The sequence below is a fragment of the Oryctolagus cuniculus genome, chromosome 15 (genome assembly GCF_051225735.1).
Source record: "Oryctolagus cuniculus isolate XC-2025 breed Fujian yellow rabbit chromosome 15, ASM5122573v1, whole genome shotgun sequence".
NCBI classification, from domain to species: domain Eukaryota; kingdom Metazoa; phylum Chordata; class Mammalia; order Lagomorpha; family Leporidae; genus Oryctolagus; species Oryctolagus cuniculus.
The window spans coordinates 81,404,685-81,424,899 of record NC_142881.1 but is presented as its reverse complement, the minus strand read 5'-3'; the positions used below and the strand labels follow the sequence as shown (position 1 = coordinate 81,424,899).

Genomic DNA, 20,215 nt, shown 5'->3' with positions numbered 1-20,215 from the left:
GAGACCCTGAAGAAGCCCCTGGCTCCTGGCTTCAGCCTGGCTCAGCCCTGGCTGTCTTGGCTGTTTAGGGAGTGAACCAGCAGATGGACTCTCTCTCTCTGTCGTTCCCCCTCTATCTGTAATTCTGAGTTTCAAATAAATAAGTAAATCTTTTTTTAAAAAATTATTTGAGTTATACAGATTTTGTGTATTTCCTAGATACAGATTTAGGAACGTAGTGACACTGCGCCCCCTACCTTCCTCTTGCCTGTGCTCCAACCCTTCCTTCTCACATTCCCACTCTTAATTTTTACAAAGATCTATTTTCAGTTTACTTAATTATTAAACAAAGAAACATTGGTGTCTTTTAAATGTTTTTAAAAGATTTATTTGTTTACTTGAAGGCCAGAAGGCCAGAGTTACAGAGAAGGAGAGAGAGAGAGAGTTTTACATCCACTGGTTCACTCCCCAGATGGCCGCAACAGCCAGAGCTGCCCCAGTGTGTAGCAAGGAACCAGGAGCTTCTTCTGGGTCTCCCACGTGGGCGCAGGGGCACAAGGATTTGGACCACAGCAGAGAGCTGGATCGGAAGTGGAGCAGCTGGGACTTCAACTGGCGCCCATTTGGGATGCTGGTACTGCAGGCAGTGGCTTTACCCACTACACCATAGCACCGGCTCCATAATGTTTTTTTTTTTTTTTTAATTAGGAAACAAAAAGAATTCAGAAGGAGCAAATCAGGGCTATTTTCCACTGAACCTCTCACAAAATCACCTTCTTTGATGAGAGGCATGAGTAGGAGCTTTGTCGTCGTGGAAGATTCTCTTGTAAAGCTTCCTGGGCATTTTTCTGCTAAGCTTTTGGGTGACTTTCTCGAAACAGCCTCGTAAGAAGCAGATGTCACCCCGCTTTATTCCCTAAAAAGTCAACAGCACAGTGCCTTGAGCACCTCCAATACTGTTGCCATGATCTTTGCTTTTGATCAGTCCACTTGTTTTTCTGAATTTCATGTTTTTAATATTTACTTTTTAGCCTTCTTTCTATAGGAAGTAATGTTCCATTGGTGCAGAATTACTTTGAGTTATATAATGTATTCAAGTGTCTATGTATTTTAAATATCATATTTATGTTCTTAGATTTAATCTTTTCAACATTTTTCCATGTTCACTTCGTATGTAGAGATCATACACATGCCTACTATTTTTCTTGAAAACAAGGATCACATGATGTAGGATTCATAACAGTTGTCACAAGTGAGGAAATAATGGTCTATTATTTCTTTTTTTAAAAAGATTTATTTATTTACTTGAAATACGGAGAGGCAGAGAGAGAGAGAGAGAGAGAGAGAGAGAGAGAGAGAGAGAGAAATCTTCTATCTGCAGGTTTACTCCCCAGATGGCCACAATGGCTGAAGCTGTGCTGATCCAAAGCCAGGAGCCAGGAGCTTCCTCCAGGTCTCCCATTGGGTGCAGGGGCCCAAGGACTTAAGCCATCTTCTGCTGCTTTCTCAGGACATAGCAGAGAGCTGGATCAGAAGTGGAGCAGCTGGGACTCAGACCAGCTGGCACTGTAGGTGGCGTGTTTAAATGCTGCACCACAGCTCCAGCCCCAATAATGGTATATTATTAAATTGTAGAGGTTGAATTCAATGGAGATAATATTTATAACTATGGACCAAACAATATGATACCCACACAGTTTTAATTGTTTCTTTCTCCTATGTGTGTGTGTGTGTGTGTGTGTGTGTGTGTGTGTATTAACCTCTACATAGGAGAGGAAACGTGATATTTGTCTTTCTGCATCTGCATTATTTCCTTAACATAATGATCTCCAGTTCCACCCAGAAGTCGGCATATGAAAGAGACTCTTGCACTCCCATGTTAATTGCAGATCAGTTCACAATAGCAAAGAAATGGACTCAACCAAGATGTCCATCAGCTGATGACTGGAAATAGAAAACGTGGTCATATGCAAGGTGGACTGTTAGATGCAGAACACAGTGGTTTCTTTGGCTTTGACTGGACCACATCCACCTCTTGGTAGCCACTTCTCTAGCTGTGCTTTGTCTTCAGAGTCCTTCAGGTAAAGCCAGGTTTCATCTCCTGTTATAACTCTTCAAAGAAATGCTTCAGAATCTTGGTGTCGCTTATTTAAAGTTTCCACTGAAAGTTCCGCTTTTGTCTGCAGCCGAGTTGGATGCCACATTCTGGCACCTGTTGAGTGGAAAGTTTGCTGCACTTTCTTTTTGTGGCCAGAGCTGTTTAAGCTGAACGAGTTGAGGTGTCTGCAGTGGTGGCTGCTGGTTCTGCTGTCAGTTGTGAGTCTTCGTCAAGTAGGGCTTGAATAAGTTTAATTGCTTCCTTGCAGATTGATGTGCGTAGTCTTCTGCTGTGGGCTTATCTTTAACATCCTCTTGTCCCTTTTTGAAATAATTTACCATTTGTAAATTGCTAATTCCACTGGAGCATTGTCTTAATTTCACCATTCTCCCCAACCTCCATAAACTTGGCATTTGTTCTTGCCTCAATTTTAGCAGAATCCATGCTGCTCTGATTCGGTGCCTGATTCAAATGATGTTTGATCTTTCCTAGGGCCTCAAACTAGGTTGTACTCAGGCACAGTATAATAAGTTAGTATGAATTTATTTTGGTGCAAATAAATTTTGCAGCTTAGGCACAGTTTTTTTTTAGAAACTTACTTTCCATGAAAATTTTGAAGACCCCTTGAATATCTCACTAGAGACCACTGGGCAGTTACTTAAGTCCGTGCCTCAGTCGGCTTCCCTTGAATTGCATCACTGGTAGTCCCTATGGAGTGTGTGCTGGCTGGGGGTCCTCCTTGCTGGTTCTGCTGCTCACTGCCTATACGGACTGCTTTCTCCAAGTTCATGGCCCTGGGGGTGCATAGCACAGAAAAGAAACAGAACAGGAGAGCTGCCTCTAGCTGTTCCTGCCTCCTAGGCTTGCCTCTCTCTGAGGTGGTAAGGGGCACATACTCCAGCCTCATGAGGACAGTTGTGCTTCATTTCTGGGCATGGGGCCTTTCTTTACCCTTCTCCCTCTGGTGTGAGACTCCCTTCTCTTGGAGTCTGAAAATCCCAGGCAGCCAAGATGTTCTCAACTCACTCTAACTAATGCTGTATCAGCCATGTGATGCCCCTGTGGAGATGCAGGCGTGCCTCTTTATTTTCCCCTCAGTGACAATAAGGTGTAGCTTGTAAATCTCTCAAGTTGATTTTTCACTTTTGATTGCAACCCAGGGCTGATGAAAATTTTCTGCATGTTTATGTCCCATCAGTCCTTCTAATGGAGAGAAAGGCATTTGACCCCTGTGCTCAAGTCAGTAGCCTACTCAAAGTCCTATGCATGACAGAATTTTGTTATGCATTTTAAATGATATGGAGCTCATATACACCCTAGATAAAACTTGATGTCTCTGGTTAAATCTTCCTGTTTAAATTTATCTGTCTTCCCAGAGCTGGCTCCACTGAACCCTGAAGCTTGAGGAAAGCAGCAGAGCACTTTCCCTGGGAAAGCAGGGGTGATGCCCTAGCGTTCACCTTCCCCTGACCTAACTCTGGACCTGCCCCATGGTGTCCAGCAGCTGTCTGCCGTGGGCATCACTCCTGATGGTCACACACTTGGGACATCTGTACCTGTGCAGCCACTCAGCCACTCCAGCCACTCTCCAGGGCTGGAGAGTGTAAATTCTGTGAATACAGGTACGGGCACAGCTAGTCTGCTGCTGCCTCTCTCATAGTCACATCGGTGTTGAGCACATGATGAACCCTCAGTATTTCCCAAAAATGAATGATTGCAATGAGTAGTGGAGATTTTGTCTACACAACTACCACACGCTGTAGCAAATATTTAAATATAACTAAGTAAGATAAATTTATAAATAACTATATAAAGAAATAAGCAGTTTAAATTAAGAAACTTCTGGGGCTGGTGTTGTGGTATGGTGTATTAAGCCATTGCCTGCAATGCTGGCATCATATATGGATGCCAGTTCAAGTCCTGGATGCTCTGTTTCCCATCTGGTTTCCTCTTTCTTTTTTTTAATTTATTGTATTTATTTGAGAGGTAGAGTTACAGTGAGAGGGAGAGATATCCGCGGGTTCACTCCCCAAATGGTCGCAACCGCCGGAGCTGCGCCCATCTGAAGCCAGGAGCTTCTTCCCGGTCTCCCACGTGGGTGCAGGGGCCCAAGCACTTGGGCCATCTTCTACTGCTTTCCCAGGCCATCGCAGAGAGCTGGTTTGGAAGAGGAGCAGCCGGGACTAGAACTGGTGCCCATACGGGATGCTGGCGCCAGAGGTGGAGGAGTAATCTACTGGGCCACGGCACTGGCCCCTAGTTTCCTGTTAATATGCCTGGGATAGAGTGGAAGACGTCCCAAGTCCTTGGGCCACTGCACCCCTGTAGGAGACCCAGATACTATTCCAGACTCCTGGCTTTGGTCTGGCCCAGTCTAAACCATTTACCTTCATGTGTAATTAAATTTGAAACAGAATAGCTAAATGGAGTCCAGAAATATCCTACTGGCAAATTAGAGGGTGGACTCATTTACCCAGATAAGGATTCTTAACATTACAAAGGGGAAAAAAGGTCCCTTGAAGTAGCACTTACTTAAGTGTTTGTTTACACATCATTACTTGCTTAACAGAGGACGAAACTAAAAGTTCAGTTGTTCCAAGCTATTGCTGATTAAACAGCAATCAGAAATGAAGATAAAGTGTAAGATTGTAATAACAAATGGACACTTATACATCCATTATAAAAAATCTCATTTTATATAACCCAAAGGGAAAATTCCAGAATCTCCAGGTCTCTGCAGGACACCCAGCCTCTTATTCAAACCACATTTAGCTCACACAAGTAACTGCATAGCTCTGAGCACCTGGGAAGTACGAGGAAGAGACAAGGGATTCTCATTCTTGGATTCTTGGCTCCACATTGCTGTGTCATTAATTCTCCCACTCTTTTGGCCAGAGGAGAAAGAAGGGAGGAGAAATGCCAGGAACTTCAGCAGTCCGTGTAAAGGATCCCAATCACAGGAATCTTGATTCTGTGAACGGGAAAATGGGGTGACTGGGCAGGCCCATTGCTAAGGCCCCATCCAAGCCACTCTGTGTTTTCTCTTGCAATTCTGTGGCAGCAGCAGTTTTCCCTCTGTATGTCAGTAAAAGAAACCTGGCTTCCAAAAAGGAAAGGCAATTTATTCAAGTTTGCTAAGCACGCAAATGAAGGTCCAACTCCATTGGGCTCCCAAGCCTATGACTTCCCCCTTACACATTCTGCCTCTGCAGACATAGCCCAAGGTGACAGGTGATGAAGATGTTACAGGCCTAGGTCTCTTAATCTTTATTCCAGTTTCTTGACCCTACAGAGATAAGGACTCAAGTGTCATAAAGAGCCATATATACAGTGCCCCAGTGAGAGCAGGATTCCTTTAACAGAGAGAGTGCGTGCATTCACAGGTGAGTGTGGTTACTCCACACAGATACCTGTCACGCAGAGAGCTGCCTATGAGGAGAGAGGGCAGGAGGAGTTCAGAGAGGACACGGGCACGGTCAAAGGCCTAACAGCAGCCCTCTCAGTATCAGTGTCTTTCCCGAGATCGGGCTGGTGGAGTTTAGCTTGAGTGAGGCTCTCTGAGAGTTCGCTGGTACCTCCACATGTAGGTTAACTTCCACCTGGTCATCATAGTGTCTTCTTCCTGGTTCTGGATGGGACACAGGTGCATCCTGAGAAAGTGGGGTACAAGATTGACAGGGAAGGGATGGAGTTACAGTGCAGGGCTGGCAGAAAGCCCCACTCACATATTTCTCCATAATCTTCCTGCCTAGTTCCCCCAAATCACAAATAGAAAACGAGCAGATCCGCCTCTGTAAACATGATTTGAGGGCTCAGACTAGGTAGTAACAAATCCATGATTTGGATTAAAAAGTTCTTAGGTGCTTTAACCCTGTTCCTTCTATATTCACAGACAGAATTGGTATTGGTCCTACTAGTTAATTATCAGGATTATCCTTAGAGGTCTGACTTAAGGTTCAGATGAAGCAGAGAGAAGTCAGACTTAAGCAGCCTGTGTTCACCCCAAGCCCAAGATGGAACTGGGTACCGTTGATTGCTAGAATTTCCTACTACCCTGAACTCAGATTTTAGCTTTAGGAGATCACAAGTTGTAAAATCTATTCAAATGAATAGATTTCAAAATAATTACTGCCTGATGAATACTGAGATATTCATCATTTAAGCTCAGTCTTATCACATACTTCACCTGACATTAACCAGGCACACCATAAGTATGCCTGAAATTAATACAGTTGGTCTCTAGGCAACTCCAGTCTTTCCCCCACAACCCCATGGGTTCCATGAAACCATCAGTCACGTACTTAGCACTCTCTGACTTTTTAAATAATTAAAACCCTTACAGTCAGGTTTGTTGCATTTGTATTCATTTCCCTCACTCTCTTGAGGGATTTCTTTGGGTAGCTTTAAAAAAGATATTTTATTTATTTGTTTATTTGAAATTCAGTGTGACAGAGATAGGAGAGACAGAAAAAGGGGTCTGATTAACTCCCCAAATGGCCACAGCCACCAGGTTTGAGCCAGGCCAAAACCAGGGATGAGGAACTCCGCCTGGGTCTTTCACGTGGGTGGCAGGGACTGAAGTACTTGGGACATCTTCACAGCTTTTCCAGGCACATTAGCGGGGAGCTAGATCAGAAGCAGGCCAGCCAGGTTGGAACCAGAACTCCAATATGAGATGTGACATCGCAAGCCGTGGCTTCACCCTTGGTGCCATTATTTATCTTTTTTGAAGTTTATATAAGGGTTCAGCATTTATTGAATGATTTCTATGTGGCAAATAAATTCTCAGAAAGTATTTACTAATTTTAATATTTGAATGCAAAATGATATATTTGGTGACAGCAGGATTTCAGCATAATTGCAAACCACTCGTACCTTCATTCAGTCATTCAGCAAATGTTTGTGTTCGCTGTTTGTGTCACACTAGGAATGCAAATACAGAGGTGATTGGCAAGCTTTCTGTCCCTTATAAACCTTCTAATAGGGTGTGAGAAAATGAGAAATTATTGATTATAAGAGAAGAAAATAGAAAGTGCATTGCTGTTGGCAAAGTCTAGGGAAGAATACACAAAGACAGAACCGAACATGAATGGCAGAAGGAGGTGCGAGAATGGAGAGGCTTTGGATGGGAATTGTGTGAGAAGTGACTTGGAATCAGCCAGGTGGACCAAGAAGAAAGGAAGGTAAAAGCACAAGCTTCTGAGACTTGATATTCCAGGGGCCAAGGAGAGTCTCAAGTATGACTGAGTGACACCTGGAAACGAATCAGGAGACGGAGGTGGAAAGTGCGCCTTTCCCTGTGCCTCTGTCTGTGCCCACATGCGCTGAGCACACAGGGCCTGAGCAGCAGGGAACTGTGATATGCAGCACGGCCCTGGCGGAGCAGCAGAGCTGAGAGGTGCTGGCTCCTGTGTGAAGGACAGCACTGCTCTGCAAGGTGAGGCCGAGCTTGCAGGAAGCCAACCCCGGTAGCTGGCCTGAGAGACAGGCCAGAGGGGGCAGTGCAGAACCCCAAGGCATCTGCCATCCATGGCTCACAGTGTGACTCGGGGACTAGATTCTCCTTGATTGCCACCATGATCAGGAGGCCCAACTGAGATGAAGAGGAAACTGGGATGAGGCCTCATCCAGTGCAGCCCAATGGCCAAAGAAAATGGAGACAAATCTAACAGCTGTGGCCTTGTTCCTGTGCAACCTGCAGGCCCCGTGGGGTCCTGAGGACCTGCATAGAAACCGAAGCTCGCTTCCTGTTTGAGACACAGGCACTGGGGTTGGACATTTGAAGGGACAAAGGCTAGACTTTGGGGATGAATAAATCTGGCCCAGAACATGGCTCCAGAAAAAAGAAACCTGAGCTATTTTTAGCAGAACGTCTAGTCTCAGTTTTCCAAGCTGCATACCAACCCCTATTGACCTCTGACCTGTTCCCACATTCATTTTCCTTTCCTGACCTGGAGTGTCTGACCTCTGGAAGAGAGTAGATAATGAAACTCTAGGAGGCTCCAGGCCAGTTCAGCAAAGGCCAGATGAAAAAAAGTCCACGGAAGATCAGTTGAAGGGATATGAGGGCAGCCAGGACAAAGCGGAGAGGGAGCTATGAAGAGTAGGTTCCATGTCAGAGGAAGATCAGGCAGGAAGCAGTTATAAAATATTTTAGGCTTTTGAGAGCCACATTCTATCTGCATCGCTTATTGTTATTTTGGTTTGCTTTTAAAAAGATTTTTATTATTTATTTATTTGAAAGGCAGAGTTAGAAAGAATCTTGCATTTGCTGGCTCATCCCCCAAATGGCTGCCAAGGCCCAAGGCTGGGCCAGGCCAAAGGCAGGATCCTGGATGCCATTCAGGTCTTCCCCGTGGGTGCAGGGGCCCGAGCACTTGGGCCATCTTCCACTGCTTTCCCACGTGCATTAGCAGGGAGCTGGGTTGGAAGTGGAGCAGCAAAGCTTGAGCTGGCACCCACATGGGATGCTGTGGCCGTAGGTGGCAGCTTACCCCGCTATGCCACAACCGTGGCCCCCAGATGTACATTTAAAGCCTGTGTTGTGTGCTGCATTAAATGAGACCACAGCAGGCCCTGTCTAGGGAATGTACCAGAAGAGCAGTCAGCCCGGGTTTGATTGTGCTTTCCCCCAAGTGTTCATGTGTTAGGAGCTTAGCTCCCAGGGTACGATGGAATTTTAACAGGTGAGGCTACATGGAAGGGCCTGAGGATGCTGGTTTTCTGGAGTGAGTCCTTGTGAGAATGAGTTGTCATTAAAGCCTGACATGACCTCTGACTCTCTCTCAGGCTTCCTGTCTCCCAATGTGGTTTCTCCCTCTGCCAAGCATCCCTGCATTGTGATGCCATCTGCCACGAGACTCCCTGAAGCAAAGCCAGTGCTGCCACCGCCCCCTGGAACCTCAGAACCGTGAGTGCTTCTCTGTTCTCTGTAAGGTTCCTCAACCTCAGTGGTTCAGTATAGCAATGAGAAATGGGCTAATAGACAACCGAATGTTGTTAAGAATTTGGAAAGTTAAGGACCATGTACGTCACAGTCAGTTTGCTTCGTGATCATCAGAATTCGGATCAGCGTAACTGCAGTTTTGTTCACATGGTCAAGAACCGAATCCACAGGGGGACAGTAGGTTCCTGTTGCCCCACGGGTTTCCTTCCTTGCTCCTTCCCTGACCCTCTTCACGTTTCCCCACCCTGGGCCCCTTCTGTTCTTCCCCTTTTAAGCTCAGTTGTGTCTCCCTGGGACATCTTCCTGCTGCATTTGTTCAAGGCCAAGGTGATGGGAACCATCTGAAAGCTTTCCTCTTACCTATTTCTCCATCAAAGGCTGTCAGTCACTTTGCTTGACAGCTGATGCTGCAGGTAGAAAGCCCTGACTTCCCTTCCTCCTAGGTCAGTGGCACAAAAGCAGAGCCTCCTAACATCTGGAAATGGGAAAACTTTTCAAAAATGACTCAGCAGTTGCTGTAGGTGAGGGATTGCCTGGTAATGATGCCTGGGGGAGTGACAGAGCAGATGTACCACACCTCCCCTAAGTCTCCTAACAAAGGATCCCTTTGCCTTCTCTCTGAGAGGGAAGAAGTGGAATAAGGAGGGAAACGGAACTCCGGCCCTTGCTGATACCATGGAGTGAGGCTCACGGAGTCCAAATCCTCTTGGAAGCCTGTATTTTCACTCTTTATTCCAACTGTCATTTCACAGTTGGCTTTCTGGGTAAAGAATGGTTCTGCACATCTGCAAGACAATCTCTCTGCATATCTGTGCAGGAATCTTCTTCATCTGCAGCCTTGTGTACTCATGAGCTCATTTGATCCTTACAGCTGTCATACGTAATCTTTGCCATGATGATAAAAATCATTTAATTCTTACTCTGTTCCACCGAGTATCCTAGGGGTTTTAGGCTGCCTAACTTAATCCATATGAATCCTAGGATGGAGATATCTGATTGTTCCCATTTTGCAGATGCACAAGCTTAAAAGCTGGATAGTTAGTTTATCTCCCTTAGACAAAGATGGTCAACTTTTCAAGGTCGTGTAGCTTTTTGATTACAGAGCTGGCATCAACGGTGAGGTGTGCTGTTAGCATCTCCCCAGTGTTTGTGTTAGGATGTTAGGTTGTTACACACTTATCTCGCTGAGCAGTGTTTCTGAAACTGTAGTTTTTTTAAGAAAAGATTTATTATTTATTTGAAGGGCAGAGTGATAGGATATTAAAGAGAAAGAGAGAGGGAGAGAGAGAGATAAAGACATGTCTTCCATCTGCTGATTCACTCCCCAAATCGCCACAACACCCAAGGCTGGGCCAGGCTAAAACTAGGAGCCTGGAACTCCATCTGTGTCTCCCACATGGATGAAAGGGGCTCAAGGACTTGGGCCATTCTCCACTGCCACCCCAGGCACATTAGCAGGGAGCTAGAGTGGAAGCAGAGCAGCAGTGTTCTAACCGGCACTCTAATATAGGATGCAGGTGTCAAAGGCTTAACCCTCTGTGCCTTACCGCCACCTCCATTGTTTCTCAGACTTCAATGTGTGCAGATTCACCTGTGAAGCTTGTTAAATGCAGATTCATGCAGTAGGTCTGGGGTGAGGCCCATGAACTTGCATTTCAGTAGCTCCTGGGTGATACTGATGCCATGGACCCAGGCTTGACACTTCATATACTTTAGCTTTTAGGACATCACTTGGAGGTGCAACCCTTGTCTCATCAGTGTCCATTTTGAGATTAAAGACCACTTTCAATAGAAGGTTTGTGTCACTGCCTCATCTTGGTAGCTCTGAACATGCTGCAAGCTAGTGCTTTGAGTGAGCAGGTGAGTTGACCATGTGAAGGCAGAGAGCAATCCATGAGCCAGGTCCTGAAGAACCTCAGAGAAGCCACATCATAGGGCCTCTAAATGCCTTTTTCTGAGAGCTGGGGAAAGCGTTGGCTGCAGAGGAAAGTCCACTCGGCGTGAGAGATGCACCAGGGGAGAGAGACCTACGCCTTGTTCCAAAGGATGCATGCTTTCCCCTCGGGTTATCAAAGCATTGCACTTCCTTTACAGATCATGTGCAAGGTATATAAAATAACGGAAGAGCTTCTCAACTCACCAAACGTTCAGAATCTAGCAAGAACCACTATTTACAACTTTTAGGTATCTCCAATGAGTTTTTAAGTGAGATGAAGACATCAACTGGGAGATAAAACAGTTGAGATCTCTCTGTGCTTTTAGATTCATGTCCTGGGATTTGTTTAAAATTCCATCAGCAACATCTTCCTGTGTTGTTAAAGATTCTTTGTAAACGTCATTTTTGATGGGGCCATAGTTTTTCAATCAATTATCCCCATTGTAATTTCTTTAACTAATCCCACATTGCTGTCCTTTCTAGTTACTTTCTGAGGTTTCACTGTTAAGATCAATGTTGAAATACATCTCTGTTGATGAGTTTTGTGATTTCCTTTCAGTAAGTCCTCAGCAGTGAAGTTAGGGGAGCAGTGGTTCCAGACATGTTTGAGAATTACTCACTGCTGCCAACTTGCCTTCCAGAACAGCTCTTCTCTGGAAAGGACATTTATGGGCATCTTCTCCAACATGTGGTCCTGGGTCCTGAGGCAGAACACATGCTCTGGGCCTTCCTCCTCAGGGAACTTCAAAGGGTGTCAGTTTACAGTTCCTGGCATCAGCCCCCTGGTTATTGCAGGCACTGAGGAGTGACCCAGTGATTGCCAGCTCTCTCTCTCTCTCTCTCTCTCTCTCTCTCTCTCACACACACACACACACACACACACACACTCACACAAGTAAGGTGTGTTCCCTGTGTCGTGTTGTACTGACTTGAGTTTCTTGCTCATGTCTGAAGCAATTCTAGTCCCACATTATGTACCAGGATTTCACAAGATTATAATGGAGCTCGACAATTCTGATCACCTGTTGGTGTCTTAGCCATTGTAGCATAGGAATGCAACACATTACTCGTGTGTGTGTGTGATGATGCCAGTATAGCTAAACCTACTGCACTGCCAGTTGTACAGCACAATTGTGTACATTATATACAATTTTTAACATTCTATTTGAGAGAGGGGGAGCTATCTCCTCCTTTCTTTCATTCCTCAAATGTGTGCAACATCAAGGCTGGGCCGAGCCAAAGGAAAGAGCTGGGAACTCAGTCTGGCTCTCCCATGTAGGTGGCAGGGACCCAACCAGTTGAGCCATCACCCGTTGCTTCTAAGGGTGCACATTTAAAAGAAGCTGGAATCAGGAGTAGAGATGGGACTTGAACCCAGACACTGTGATATGGGATGTGGGCATTCCCAGGGACATCCTCTTTTAAAGACTTGCTTTTATTCTCCAAGAGCATTTTTCAAATGATTCATTGCATTATACAGGCACTGCTTATTCCCCCTCCCTCCATCTTTTCCTTCCTTGGCTTACATTTTTACTTAGTTATTTATTCTTTTTATTTCTTCTGATTTTTAAGTTTTTTAATACACAGAAAATAGATTTCATGTGTTTCCTAGGTACAATTATAAGAAATGAAACGCAGTTTCAAGTGACATCTGATATGCTGTGCTAACCACCTGTCCCTACAGTGCATAATACTGATAATGAAAATTTGCGACCATGTTACTGATTTATGTACTATGTCATACACTGTTTTAGAGTGTACTCCTTTGACTTGCAAAGGAATCTTTAAAATAGCATGCTGTGTTGGGCTTGTTGCAGCTTCATACATCTTGTAGTTACCACGTCTCTTTACTGCATCAAAAGATCACTTTATGTGGTTGGCCTATCCCATCCACGTTCATGTGATTACCCTCTGTGATGACAGCAAAATGAAGAAATGCCTGATAATGCATTGCTCAGCGTATATCCCCATCATTAAGCAACACATGATTGTACTATATTCTGATGGAGATTGCCTTTGTCCTGTGTTTCTGTACAGAGCCCCAGTGACCATGCAAGGGGCAGATCTGTGATGCATTATTAATTAGGCCTATTCCCCTAAGCAGTGGTGGGAGTGGACTGTTGAGAAAGGGAGGAGGGCAGTATGTGGCAGAGCTGGTTAAGCCTCTGCCTGTAGTGCTGGCATCCCAGATGCGTGTTGGTCTGAGTTCCACATGCTCCACTTCTGATCCAGCTCCCTGCTAACACACCTAGAAAAGCAACAGAGGATGGCCCAAGTGCTTGGGCTGCTGTCCCCCACGTGGAAGATCTGGATGGGGTTACAGGCTCCTGGCTTCGACCTGGCCCAGCACCAGCTGTTGTGGTCATTTGGGGAGTGAGCTAGCAGGTGAAAAGTCACTCTCTCTCTCCCTCCCTCTCCTGTTTCCGCTCCCTCTCCTTCTCTCTCTGTAACTCTGTCTTTAGAATAAATAAACTACTGACTTTCCAATGAATAAGATCCAAGTTGAGGATCCTACATCAATGAATATGTTTTCCATAAAACCAAGCATAGTGGAAGTTCTTGGGTTTTGGCTTCTAGATGACAGACACATCGGAGTTTCTAGATTGCATTTTATTTCACCTATAACCTGTTCTCAGAGACTGATTCAGCTCTAGCTCAGAAGGCTCGTGATGTGCTCCTCTGCTGCGTCCTACCATTGTTCCCTGCTTCCTTCCAGAGTCAGGGCAGTCCTTCCCCAGGGGCAGGCTCACCTCTGGCGTTTGGCTGTTTGCTGTTCTATTGCCTGGGATGCTTCTTCTCCCCATACAGACAGAGTCCTTCAAAATGTTCTTGGAGCAGTGGAGTGCAAGAAAAGTTAATGTTGGTGCATAGAGTTTTTGGAGCCCATGCATAATTTTACCATAAATAGGCACTTGCTCTGAAATTGTTGAATATTCCTTGTACTTGCACTTGAATGGCTCCTTTTCCCATTGTCATCAACTCTCTGCTCAAATACTTCTCTGTGAGAGAACCTTTCCCAGGTGATTACTTTAAAATAATGTCCAGTCTCTCTTGCACTGCTTTATTTTTCCTATTGTTCCTACATTCTGACGTGGTGGGTATTTATTTGCTTATTAACCATGCCCTAGTCTGTGTGGTTCGCAGCTGTAACTCTAGCACCTGGATGAACTGGCATGTAGCAGATTCCCAGAAGACATATATGGAATTGGAGAATTTTAATGTGAATTTGTTTTATTTTTAGTTTCTTTGTTATGAAAGACTACTCGTATGCATGCATCCAAATTCATTATCAATTTAGAACACATTTTAGTAGGATCTATTATATGCATAGAACTGTTCCTTTTTTCCAAAGCTGCTTTGCCTATTTTGCCTATTTAGGTTCTTTGCATTTCTGTATGATTTTACAACAAACTGGCCATGTTTTCCAGAAAAAAGAAAAAAAGTTCTGCTAGATTTGGTTAGGGATTGTTTGAATCCTTTGATCATTTTTGGTAAAATGGCATCTGGACAATATTGAGTCTCCCAATCCATAAACATGGAGTGGCTCTTAGTTTATTCATGTCTTTCTTAGGTTCCTTTGGTCATGTTTTTAGTTTTCCATGTCAGCCCTCCAACTTCTGTGGATTCTGCAGTTGTGACTTGAATCAATTAAGGCCTGAAAATATTTGCCAAAACAAAATTGCACTGTATTGAACATGTCCAGTGTTTTTCCTTTATATTATTCCCTAAACAGCATGGTCCAAGAACTGTTTACATAGCATTTACATCGTATTGGGTAATATAAGATCTAGAAGTGACAAAGTATACAAGAGGACGTGCATACGTTGTATGCAAAGACTATGCCCTTGTACTGAAGGACTTCAGCAGCCACGGTTTTAGTATTCTCGGAAAGTCCTGGAAACAATGCCCCACAGTTACTAAAGGATGTCTGTATAGGAATGTATTTATTTTTCTCATATATTTTTTTCAGTGCTGTCGTGAACAGAACCGTTTTCTTAATTTCACACTTGGATTATTCATTGTTCACATATGTAGTTAACCTTGATTTTTATATACTGATTTGGAACTCAGAGACCTTGCTGATCTCTATTTTTAGTTCTGGTCACTTTGTGTTTCTTAAAACATTCCATATATGAGATTGTACATGCAAATAAAGACAGCCTTACATCTGTTTTCCACTGTGAATAGAGCTTATTTCAGTGTGATAGTACTGGATATAATTTCTAGAACAATGTAGAATGAGAGTGGCAAGAGCTGAAATCTATGCATTGCTGTGGATCCTAGGGAGACCACATTCAGTCTCCCATCCTTGAGTATGATATGGGGAGTAGGGTTTCCATAGAAGCCACTTGTCATGTTGAAGACATTGGAAACTATTTTTAACTGCATGACAGTGAAAGCATACATAGAGATTAGTGGGATACTAAGCCTAATATTTAACATAATTGATCTGTCATTGCTCATACCACCACTCTACCATCACAAAGGTTTCAACTTAGTGATACCCAGTGTTTCTGCCACTGGCATTTTGGATGGGTATTCTTTGTTTGTGACTGTCCTGTGCTTTGTAGGGAGTTTAGCACCACCCTGGTATTCTAAAGACTAAATGTTGATGGTGCACACCTATTAAAGTTGTGGTAGTTGTTCTAGCTGGGATCCAGTGCCAGTGGATTTTCTTAGTTACCTTTTCCTCTGAAAATGTGCGTATTTTATAGTTACTCTTAAAGTGGTAGGATTCTGTATTGATATTTTTCTCTCATAAATTTAAAAATGTGTTGACACTGTCTTCTGAACTCCATCGTGGTCATCAAATCAGTATTCTCCATATGTACTGTGTTATTTTTCTCTGAATGTCTTTAAAATTTTCCCTTTTTTTGTTTCAGCATGTTAGCTGGTATTCCTAGGAGTCTGTGTGTGTGTGTGTGTGTGTGTGTGTGTGTGTGAGAGAGAGAGAGAGAGAGAGAGAGAGAGAGAAGGGAGAGAGAGGGGGAGAGTTTAAATTGTATTGGTTTAAATGTGCTTATTAATTCTGTAAATGCATGATGTCATTCCCCACAGAAGTGGAATGAAGTCTCCATCTGAAAACAAAAACAAAACTAGTGCATGTATGAAGTCTGATAATGCCAAACACACACCAGTGGAGTTTGAATTTATTACTCATCTAATGCAACTCTCTGGAGAGAGTAGGGCAGGTTTCCCAAGCAGATATGAAATGACGTGAAAGAGCAAGGCAAGGGATTGGCTTGGGTATTTTACTGTGTGGAGGGATTAAGGCCAGGATGAATGATCCTGCATGGATTGAACACTCCCTGGTGCAAAAAGAGAGCACACGTGGACTTTCCTGTTTGCTCGTCCAGATGTAGGACACAGAAGAAAGATGACTTAAAAATAGGTATCAATCACACATCACAGATGGAATTAAACAATTCATTAGATGTCAGTAAAACTTGAAACATTTAGAAAACTTCATCTCCAACATTTTTTTTTATTCTGAACTTCCCCTCCCTGTTCTCTCTCTTCTCTCTCTCCTGTGTGTGTGTGTGTGTACACTTCTGCCTCCACCTCTCCCTCCTGTAAATCTCCCCCCATCCCTGATATTTGATAGCTGCAATTACCCTGTCTTCAGGGTCACTTAGTCCTCCTCATCTCTATTCTGATGTAAACACACAGTGTGTCCCTAATGGTAGATACTGCATTTTTATTGTAGAATGCCCTCTCAGATTCTTTGTGTAGTTTCCATTTTCTGATTACATTTCATAACTTTTACTTGTATGAGCACATTTTCCTTTATCTATGAAATATAACTATCATAGCTAATTGGGTACCTTTGTTTACTAATTTCAGTATCGAAATCATCTTGGGATCTGAAAGTTTCAGCTGATTGTTTTGTCTCTTGAGAATAGGTCACTGTTCACTGATCTTTGTTGCATTTTGTTTTCACGGTATCCTGTACTAATATGGAGATGCTGGATTTTAGATTTTCCCCTGAGGAATATTAACTAGGTTGTACCTCAGTTGATAACTGTGTTTCTTTGTTTGTTGACTCCAATAAGAGTTCAGTTCCTTTCTTTCTTCTTTTTTTGTTTGAGAGGTAGAGTTACAGACAGTGAGAGAGACAGAGAGAAAGGTCTTCCTTCCGTTGTTTCACCCCCAAAATGGCCGCAACGGCCAGTGCTGCGCCAATCCGAAGCCAGGATCCAGGTGCTTTTTCCTGGTCTCCCATGTGGGTGCAAGGACTCAAGCACTTGGACCATCCTCCACTGACCTCCCGGGCCACAGCAGAGAGCTGGACTGAAAGAAGAGCAACCGGACTAGAACCCGGCACCCCCGGCATATGGGATGCTGGCACTGCAGGCCGAGGATTAACCAAGTGAGCCACGGTGCCAGCCCCAACAGTTCAGTTTCTAAAACTTTCTATCGGTATGGCTTTGAGTCTGTTCTCTACCTCTGGGGTTGAGAGTTTGGTTCATGCAACATTTAAACTGCTTCTTTTTAGCTTTTTGTTTGAAAAAGTGCTCCCTCTTCTGGCTTTCTTTTTGGTGGAGGGAGAGGGTAGGTTTTCCTAATCAAGTCGTAGTGGCTGTGGTTACTCCAATCTGTCCTGGGCTTTGTAGGACAGAAACATCCTCTTAACTGTTAAGAGTTTTAGCTGCCCACACAACTTTGCCCTTCCCTCTGGTTGTATTATTTTGTTTCCCAAATTTTGAAGTCCCTTCCAGATACGGCGCATTTCTCTTCATTCTCCAGTGCCTTTGTGTGATTTTGTTTCTGTGTTTTTCCTATTAAGCTTCAAGGAAGGCAGACTTGTTATCTGCAGGCTGCGTGACTCCAGCAGTAGCTTATATGGCCATCACAGAATCAGTAAAATTACCTCTTGCCACCATTTTTGTTATATGGTCAGTGTTTTTCTCAAAGATTTTAAGGAATTCTTCATGTGTTTTGGATATGTCTGTTTGTTCACTAGAGGAGGGTGCTTTGAAAAGTTCATGGAAAATGGCGTTAAAAATTAAATATAGCACCTAAGAGAGCCACATCCCGTGTCAGAGTGCCTGGGCTTGAGTCCTGGCTCCTGATTCCAGCTTCCCGCTGAGGCAGATCCTAGGAGGCAGCAGGCGACAGTTGAAGCAGTTGGGTCCCTGCCACACACACGTGAGATCTGGGTTGAATTCCTGGCTCCCAGCTTGGGCATGATGGGAGCTCACTATGTGTGCGTCTCTCTTCTCTCTCTCTCTCTGCCACGCAAATGATTTTTTTTTTTAAAAGGCAAGTTATTTTCACACAAATGGTTTATGGAAAATGAATTATATAAAAAACGAGGCATGGATTTCAAAATAAATTTATCTTTTAATTCCAAAATACATTTCAAAACCGAAATATATTTATCTTTTAATTCCATTTTCTATAAACTTTTTGTGGTTACTGTGTTTGTTGTGTGATATTTCCTTACACTCTGAGGCTTCTACCTATTACTCTTTACTCTGTCCAAAGCTTATTGATCTATGTTGTGTCTTAAAAATACTTTTGCTTCTTTCATGTCTTGAAGATGTTTCCCTGTTTTCTAGTTGTTATATTAATAACAGGCCTTTTGAGGCTTAGTTGGCATATGAGAAAATGTCCCTGTTGATAGGGCAGCATTTGACCAGGTTCGACATGTGTGCACCTGTGAAACCAACTACCCCAGTCACGGTCTTGAACATGTCAGCACCTCCGGGGGCTTCCTGAGTTCCTCGTTAACCTTCCCAGACACACTCAACTACTTACACCGTCTGTCACCATTTATCTCTAGCACTGATCTATTTTCTGTCACTGTTAGCTTATGCATTTAGCATTTGTTACATGTCCTGTAAATGGAATAATACAGTAGGTGGAGATTTTCTGGAGGGTAGGGATGTTTTGGGCTCCATCCCTGCAGCATAATTATTTTGGATTTATCTAAGCTTTATAACTGTTTCGGTAATTCATTTTATTGCATGTATTTTCTTACATGGTATTCCATTACATGGATATCTATATACTTCTTATCTTTTAGCTTATGAGTGGACATTTGGATTGTTCCTATTTTCTGGCTATTTCAAGCCAAGCTTCTATGAATGCTTTCATTAATAAAGCATATGTTTCCAATACTGTTAGGGGAAGATTTGGCCTAGTGGATCAGATACCTATATGCCATGTCAGAATGACTGGGTCCTGAATCCAGTTTCCTACTAACGCACACTCTGGGTGGGAGCAAGTTGTGGCTCATGTAATGCTAGATCATGTGGCAAATGTATATGAATATGTAACTTTTTAAGAAACTGCCAATGTTTCTTCCACTTATTTTGGACTTTAGTTTCTCTTCTTTTTTAAAAGCATGTATTTATTTGTTTATTTTTATTTATTTTGAAATCAGTTACAGAGAGAGAGGTAGAGACAGAGAGAGAGAGATCTTCCATTTGCTGGTTCACTCCCCAGATGGCTACAATGGCCCACATTGGGCCAGGCAGAAGCCAGGAGCCAGGAGCCTCATCTGGATCTCTCATATGGGTGGCAAGAGCCCAAACACTTGGTCCATCTTCCACTGCTTTTCCCAGGCCATAAACAGGGAGCTGGATTGGAAGTGGATCAGCTAGGTCATATATGCTCATATAGGATGCTGGCATTGCCAGTGGTGGCTTTACTCACTCTACCACAACCCCAGCCCCTTCTTATTCTAGTTTCCAAAAGTAGAAATTGAAGTCATTGGTTTGAGCTCTTTCAAAGATTTATTTATTTATTTATTTATTTTTGAAAGAGTTACACAGAGAGAGAAGGAGAGACAGAGAGAGAGAGAGGTCTTCCATCTGCTGGTTCACTCCCCAATTGGCTGCAATGGCTATGGCTGTGCTGATCTGAAGTCAGGAGCCAGGAGCTTCTACAGGTCTCCCATGTGGGTGTAGGGACCCAAGGCCTTGGGCTGTCTTCCACTGCTTTCCCAGGCCATTAGCAGAGAGCTGGATTGGAATTGGAACAGCCGGGACTCGAACCGGTGCTCATATGGGATGCTGGCACTGCAGGCGGCAGCTTTACCTGCTACGCCACAATGCCAGCCCCTCTTTCTTCATTTCTAATGTAAATGTTTAGTGCTACAATTTTCCCTGTAAGCACTGTAAGCATTGGCAATATCCTATCCTTTCTTTCTTTTTTTTTTTTTTTTAAAGATTTATCTGGAAGAGTTACAGAAAGAGAGAGAGAGAGAGAAAGAAAGAGATCTTCCATCCACTGGTTCACTCCCCAGATG

At 43.7% G+C, this 20,215-nt stretch overlaps 1 protein-coding gene across 10 annotated transcripts in view; it reads left to right on the top strand.

Annotated features, from left to right (window-relative positions):
- The window catches only part of LOC127485578 (uncharacterized), a 73,123-nt gene that overhangs the window by 35,625 nt on the left and 17,283 nt on the right, over nucleotides 1-20,215 (top strand). For all 10 annotated transcript variants that reach the window (XR_016221099.1, XM_089313669.1, XM_089313659.1 and 7 more), the window contains one exon: nucleotides 8,867-8,987. Coding sequence is in view for 2 of the 10 variants with exons in the window: in XM_089313669.1 (XP_089169795.1) it covers nucleotides 8,867-8,945 (79 nt within the window). In the remaining 8 variants the exon portion in view is untranslated. The remainder of the gene's footprint in view (nucleotides 1-8,866; nucleotides 8,988-20,215) is intronic.